The sequence below is a fragment of the Aegilops tauschii genome, chromosome 3 (genome assembly GCF_002575655.3).
Source record: "Aegilops tauschii subsp. strangulata cultivar AL8/78 chromosome 3, Aet v6.0, whole genome shotgun sequence".
Classification (NCBI taxonomy): Eukaryota; Viridiplantae; Streptophyta; class Magnoliopsida; order Poales; family Poaceae; genus Aegilops; species Aegilops tauschii.
Genome location: NC_053037.3, coordinates 590063279 through 590070603, shown reverse-complemented (window position 1 = coordinate 590070603; position 7325 = coordinate 590063279). Strand labels below are relative to the sequence as shown.

The window sequence follows — 7325 nt, the reverse complement described above, 5'->3', positions numbered from 1 at the left end:
AAGATGGACTCGTGGCAGGTGGCTGCGGCGGTCTCATACCCGGCAGGCGTCCTGGTTGAGGACTGCGCCGGACTGGTAGGTGCCCCATACCAGGCAGGCGTCCTGGTTGGGACCTCAGGTCTTAGATGTTTAGGTTTGGCTGCGATGTCTATTTGGTATTAGGCCCAGGCTATCAGCGCCCCTTCATCAATTAAACAGGAGTAGCGACAGTTGTTTCTTAGACGGTGGCTTCAGTCTTACTGTTGTATGACTTTGTAAGGTCTTGTGAGAATAATTAATAAAGTGGACGCATGCATCGCCCAGATGCAGAGGCCGGGATCATCCTCCTTTTCTAAAAAAATGTACTGTAGAAAACATTGAATACTTAACTTGAAATATTAGTATATTACAACTACTGATATAATTATGATTACGAATAGAACTACAAACATGATTATGATAGAAATAATTTTAAATAAATAGTCACTCTCGTGTGGATGTCATTAGGATTAATGGTGAAATCCAAATTGTAAATATTTTATCTCACAAACCTTTAAACGGATTAGCGATCTATTTTCACCCTGATAGTATCTTGATGGCAACGTTAAACGGATTAGCGATCTGTAGTTTGTCTTCAAAAAACTCTAACTAGTTAATCCTAGGTACATACGTGGCAACAAAAATATTTCCTATCAACTAAAAAAACATAATTCCTCAAAAAAAATAGTGGTGTGTATACGTCTGGAATACGTAGACAACTTGAACATGCCTATACTTTTTTCTTAGAAAAAATCTAATTGGTTAATCGAGTAAAATGCACGGAACCACCACATTAACGTCATAGCTCTCGGAAAACACCTCACGCGCGTGTGATCAGATCCAATTGCGTGAGAAGTGCACTTCGCCGATGGCGCCATGGGCAGCCTGCCGGACGAGCTCCACCTGGAGATCCTCAACCGCCTCCCGCCGCTTCCGCAAGTGCTGGCGCGTGCCTCCGTCGTGTGCAAGACATGGGGCGGCGTCGTGAACGACCCTGATTTCCTCTGCGAGCTACACCGCAAGCACCGCGGGCCTCCGGCGACGCTAGGCTTCTTCCACAACTCAGACGAACTCCCGCACAGGTTCGTGCACGCCGGCAACCCAGCAAGCTTCGCCCTTGGATTCGGTGATCGGAGGACTGACTGGCAGTTCGTGGACTGCCGCCACGGCCGCGTCCTTCTCAGCGACGGGTGGGCTCATCGTTTCCTGGTCTGGCACCCTATGACCGGCGAGCGCCATCTCGTTCGAGCGAAAGGACTTGGCATGGAAGAAGCGCCCGACAACAACAACCAGGTCGGTGCCGCACTGCTCTGCGACTGCGCCACAGGCGAAGAGGGCCAAAGCCAAGGCATGGGGTGCCATGCCAGTCCCTTCCGCGTGGCCGTTTTGTTCAAGAACTCGCAGACGAACTGCATGATCGCAAGTGTCTTCTCCTCGCTCAGCAACCAGTGGAGCACGCCGGCGGAGCTGCCGCTGGCATGGCAAGTCCGTTCGGAGCCCTGCATAATAGTCGGCAACATCTTGTACCAGCCGCTCACCGACCGTGGCATCCTTGACTTTGACACGGACGAGCGGACCTTGGCCACGTTACAGCGGCCAACACGCGGCAACGTGCGTCTCCTCAAGGTCGACGGCGGCGTGCTCGGCATAGCCGGAGTTATGGGGTACGAGCTGAAGCTGTGGGCGCTGGAGCTGGACGCTGAGACTTGGGTGCTTCGCAAGACAGTTGACTTGAGAGAGATTCTCCCTGGTCTGCTTACGGCGCCGTCCCCCGAAACAGATCCTCGTTTTACTTCTATGCCACGGGTGAACATCATCGGGGTTGCAGAGGAGGGCGATGCCCTGTTTCTGTGGACCATGATCGGCATATTCATGCTCTGTGTGAAATCCATGGAGGTGACGAAGGTGCACGAGACTGCTGAGCTGATGACCGTTTATCCGTACGCAGCCTTCTATCTCCCTGCTACTACTGGCATGTAGTCATTTAGTCACGTTGTGTTATTTTAAAGGCCGCTGCTACCCGTCATCCGGATGACGCGAACCTAACGTAAACCGCCTCCATGACCGTTAGATGCAATTCATCACAGCCATCCTTTTCTCCTCCCCAGATTTCGCATAGCACTTCCGCAGCCTCACTCCATCATCGGTGGCCGGTGCTGCTACTGCCCGCTGTGTGTGAGCCTGTCTCCTGTCGCTCCACTGCAGCGCCGGCAGCCCAGAGATGCTCCGTCGCAGCTCCAACGACCTCGGCGGTGCTCCATTGAAACCTCATCGCAGCACGGCCCAGCACGACGGTGCTCCGTTGCGGCTCCATTGCAGCGCCGACGACCTTGGTAGTGCTCCATTGAAACCTCATCGCAGCACGGACGGCACGACGGTGCTCCGTCGCAGCTCCAACGACCTCGGCGGTGCTCCAATGAAACCTCATTACAGCATGGCCCGGCACGACGGTGCTCCGTCGCGGCTCCATTGCAGCGCCGACGACCCCCGGCGATGCTCCACTGAAACCTCATCGCAGCACGGCCTGGCACGATGGTGCTCCATCGCGGCTCCATAGCAACACCAAAACGGACCCCGACGAGGCTTCATTGCGCTCCAGCGCAGCAGCACGCGACCTGGCGCGCGGTGCTCTGTCGCAGCACCTCACCGGCCATCACAGCTTCATCGCAGCGCCGGGGGCTGCGGGCTAGCAGCAGTTGAGCCCCTGCTCCGCTGAGGGCGCGCCCGCGTGCTGGCAGGAGCGCGTGGCCAGCTCAGGCAAGCAGCAACAGGGCCTCCCTCCTGCAACATCGATGTGGACGGCCATCTTGCGCGAGCAGCTTGCAGCAAGGAGCGGCCGGGCGGCGAGAGCTTGTAGCAAGGAGCGGCCAGGCGTCGCCTCGGTGAGGTAGGCAACCATGGATTCAGCGGTTGGGTGGATACGAAGGGAGAAAGTCAACGAATGAGGGGACGAGGGGATAACGATTCAGCGGTTGGGAGCCACGGGGTGCGGCGTGCGCACCGCAGGCATGCGTGGGACACGCGTTGCCAAAGCAAGGCGGTTTACGCCGTGAGAAAATCAGTCGGTTTAGAAATAGAGTTTTCCTATTTTAAAGTGTGTAAGATTCACTCGGATTACGTAAGTTGATGACGTTAGAATTAGAATTTTAATCAAATATTTACCAGCATATATTGTAAAAACTATGCACAACTTTAGGGTTTGAATACGCATTGTAAAGCTCAGTTAGTATACATGTTCCGAGCCTTAGACCTTGTACAATGCAAGAAGCTTGGGGGAGATACTTAGAGAAATAAATCAGTATTTCTTTAAGCACCAGTATTTATTTGTAGAAGATAGACGCTTACAAGCGTTTCTTCTGTAGAAATAGGCACTGGTGCTTCAGAAAAACCAGGTTTATTTTTCTAAGCACCTAGCGTTGTACAAGGCCTTAGGACCTGGGAGTTTTACTATCATGCTACTAGTGAAGACATGCTTGTGAGAATTATTTCATTCATTGTTGGGTTGTCAGATCATCCCCCCTCCCCTCCACATTGTCCAACCTCCCTTCGATGCCGGCAGAACCTTCATCTGCCGCCACCCATGCCTAGCAGGTGCTGCCGCGCGTAGCCCCCCTATAGCACCTGAATAGCCAAGCTTTTTACTAACCTTTGTCTGGCGATGTCACAGCCACATCGTGGGCCCATCGCCGGCTTCACTTACTCCAGGTGGTACCTCGCCGGCGCGACGTGCCCGTCTTCGGCTCGAGGCAACACATACACATGAATCAACTAACACATAAAAGTTCCTAGTTGCCGGAGGAATAGCAAAACCTACACTGTACACATGAATATATGAGAGATTTGACAGAAGAAACACTCCCCTTCCCCTCGTGTTGCTCCCGCGAGCGACTGAGGGAGACGCACCCGCCGGCGGCGGCCTCTACGTCGCCTCCTCCCTTCCTTCCCCTCTGTGCCGCTGGGCAAAGCCAGGTAGGTACCGGCGGCGGTGGGGCCTCATATCTCCCTGGCGCTGCGGAGTTCGGCGCGGGCCGGCATTCCTGCTTGGAGGCGTGTTGCTGGACCGGGCGGCGCGGCATTCGGGCAGCTCGTCGGTTGCTGGGCTTCCTTGGTGGCGGGGTAGGTTGTGCTGGTGGTGTGGGATGGCTGGCGGTGTGCTGTGGCAGCGAGGTGTGCTCGGGGTGGTGGTGAGGGCCGGCCAGATCCGATATGGGGTGGGGCGTCTCCTCCGGCCGCCGCTCCGCGGGCGACATGGGCCGTGGCGGCGCGGGACGGCCGCCTCCGGTGGCTGCGAGCGCTGGCGGGGTCTGGTGTGGTGGTGTGCCTTGGTGCGGCGTGGCCGTCGGTGAAGGCCACTATTTAGGGTTGTCCAAGGTGTGGGCGGTGCGAGCTGTGGGGCGGTGTTGTTCTCTGGTGGCCGTGCCTCGCAGCGGCGCAGAGTGGTGGTGGCGATCCGGCCATGTGAGGTATGGTGGGAGCATTGTACTGGGTATGTGAGCTTCTTTGCAACCATGGAGAAAATATGGACAAGAAGTTGGGCAATTTCAAGGATGAGTTAAATTTCAAGGATGAGCAGGTACTTGGAGAAAACAACAGACAAATTGATCAAAATCATGAAGAAAATTGGCTCAGAATGACCTGTTATTTCATGTCAATGGAGAAGAAGAAGCCAGCATGGAACACGAGGAGGATCCGGCTGCACCTGTCATGCCAGTGTGCCAGCCTACCTCGGATCGCGCACGCGGATCCTTGCCAGCCGACAGAAGTTGGTCGGGTCAGGGGGGGACCTGGCCGTAGCGGGCTATGCAGTGGGCCACTCTGCGAGCGCCGCGTCATCACGCGGGGAGCGCGTACCGCACGCATGTAGCAAAAGGCAGCAACAGGAGCGCCTTCGCGCATGGAGCCCACAACAAGCTCCGGATTTTCTACGGACGGTTTCTGTTCTGGTCCAGCCTCACCGATGGCTACAGGATCATCTACGTCCACTCAACCTGCAGATATGAAAGGGTCCTCTGGATCCTCTGCGGCTGGTCATTTTGAGCAGTCTCCTGTGCAACCACGGTCGCAACCTGTCACTACATCGAGGGTTATGAGCCGGTTACAAAAAGGTCCCGGAGCCGCCGCCCCGACATACACCGCCCATGAAAACGGAAGAGCCCGCACAACACCCAAAGGGTGACCCTCCAAACCGACGCCTCAAAGAACGTTACGACGTAAAACGCCGCCGCCGCCCACTCCAGAATACTGAAGTTTAGGTTCTCACCCGGAGAGCCCAGGCACATGAAAGGAGAGGAAGAACTCTACGACGATGCCTCCAAGAAAGTCACGACACCCGCAGGCGCCGATATCGCCAAAAGCTTTCGCCCAAGTCCCTCATCTCCGAACAATGAGCCTGCAGATCTGTGCACCCATGGATAACCAGACCACCCGAGCCAAGCCTGATGTGAAGAGCACCTCCCGTCGTCAACCGCCAAAGCCCTCCCACGACGACCCGCTGCAGCACATCATGCAACAAAGAGACGACGCGTTTGCCGGGGCCAGATCCGCAGGCATCGCCCCGAATCCACCGTCCCCAACCGCCGCAGCAGCCCATGCCGATGCAACCATCGCTCCGGGGCCGCTGCCCCGGCATCCTTGCCACGGTTCCTGACCGCTGTCACACGCGCCCACTGGAGCCGGTAGATCAGCCACCACCACGACGCCACCTCACTGCGCCACCCTGGGCCTCCGAGCCGCACCCCCAAGCACCAGATCCGCGCAGCTCGACGCCCCCTTGCGCCCTCTGCGCAGCCACACCTGGCCGCTCGACGCGACCACCTCGAGTGGCTGCCATGCCCCCCCATCGTTGGATCCCGCGAGCACGAAGCAGCCGCGTGAATCAAGGCCACTGGCCCGAAACCGCCAGATCTGCGGCCTCCCAGATGCAGCCGCGCGGTGTCACCCTGCGCGCGCCTCACCCGCCGACCTCCGCGCCACCCCCACGCCCAGGCGCCGCGTCCACCAGCAACAGCAACGCCGGACACGAGCTCCGCCGCCTCCACCACCTGAGTTTTTTACACGATGTGGGCACATGTGCTATAGGACTGATGGTAATTTTTCATAATTTTTGGTGATGGAGAAGTATCTGAACACTTCCCGCTACGCGGATTGCTCTTCGCGTGTCTACGACTGTGGTCGGCGGCCTCCGGGGGCTAGCATGCCGCCAAATCTTGCGTAGGCGGCCTCTCACAAGTCTGGAAGTGTTGTGGCGGTTTCAAACGCCCGGCACGCGTCTCCGGGGTGTGGCCCCCCTCACGGACGGCGCCACCGCCGGCACCTGGTGGCGGGAAACGGACGCGTGGGGTCTACACGGAGGGGATCTTGATGTGGCTTTGGCCCGGATGTTGCTCCAAAGTGTTCCTATGGACTGACCTAACACAACCGGGTGGAGAGTTCCACTGGTCAAAGCCCGTTCATGCAAAAGTCAAAGGGCTAGATCCCATGGTCAAACGCTACAGGGTTAGGCGGGACGGGGGCCGGGGGGTAGCAATGCCACCGGAGCGTCGCACCGGGACCTCATACATGCCGTACAGTGTGGTGGCATGTCCGAAGAGGCGGCACGCGTCTCCGGGGTGTGCCCCCCCTCACGGACGGCGCCGCCGCCGGCACCTGGAGGGGGGAAACGGACGCGTCGGGTCTACACGGAGGGGATCTTGCTGTGGGTCTGGCCCGGATGTTGCTCCAAAGTGTTCTTATGGGCTCACCTAACACAACCGGGTGGATAGGTCCAATGGTCAAAGCCCGTCCGTGCAAAGTCAAAGGGCTAGATCCCGTGGTCAAACGCTACAGGGTTAGGCGGGACGGGGGCCCTGGGGGGTAGCAATGCCACCGGAGCGTCGCACCGGGACCTCATACATGCGGGGTGGTGTGGTGGCATGTCCGAAGAGGCGGCACGCGTCTCCGGGGTTTGGCCCCCTCCAAGTGACGGCGGCACTGCCTTGCGTGGAGGGGGGGCCACACCGCGGAGCCCCAAGACGGGCGTCTACGCATGCCTAAACACTTTCACATATGCATCGGGACCCGTTCGATGTTTCGGTGACATAGCTACAGCCCGAATCCCCCCACTAACCAGATTCCCTCCGTGTCGACCGTTTCCCCCCTCCGTGACACGGCGACAGCGACGTTCGTAACGGGGGGCAATCGATATACCATCGGGGTATGTTTTTTTAGATAAGGCATAATTATCTTATGGAAAAACAAAAAATAATATAAAGTAAAAATAAAAGAATAAAAATAAAATAAATATATGCTGCGCACACGGAGGTGCAGTC

General features: G+C 57.2%; 1 protein-coding gene across 1 annotated transcript; it reads left to right on the top strand.

Annotated features, from left to right (window-relative positions):
• Nucleotides 1-894: 894 nt before the first annotated feature.
• On the top strand, nucleotides 895-1998 carry LOC109733494 (uncharacterized). Its single transcript, XM_020292717.1, has one exon. It carries the CDS (start codon nucleotides 895-897, stop codon nucleotides 1996-1998), a length of 1104 nt encoding a protein of 367 aa, XP_020148306.1.
• The last annotated feature ends 5327 nt before the right edge of the window (nucleotides 1999-7325 follow it).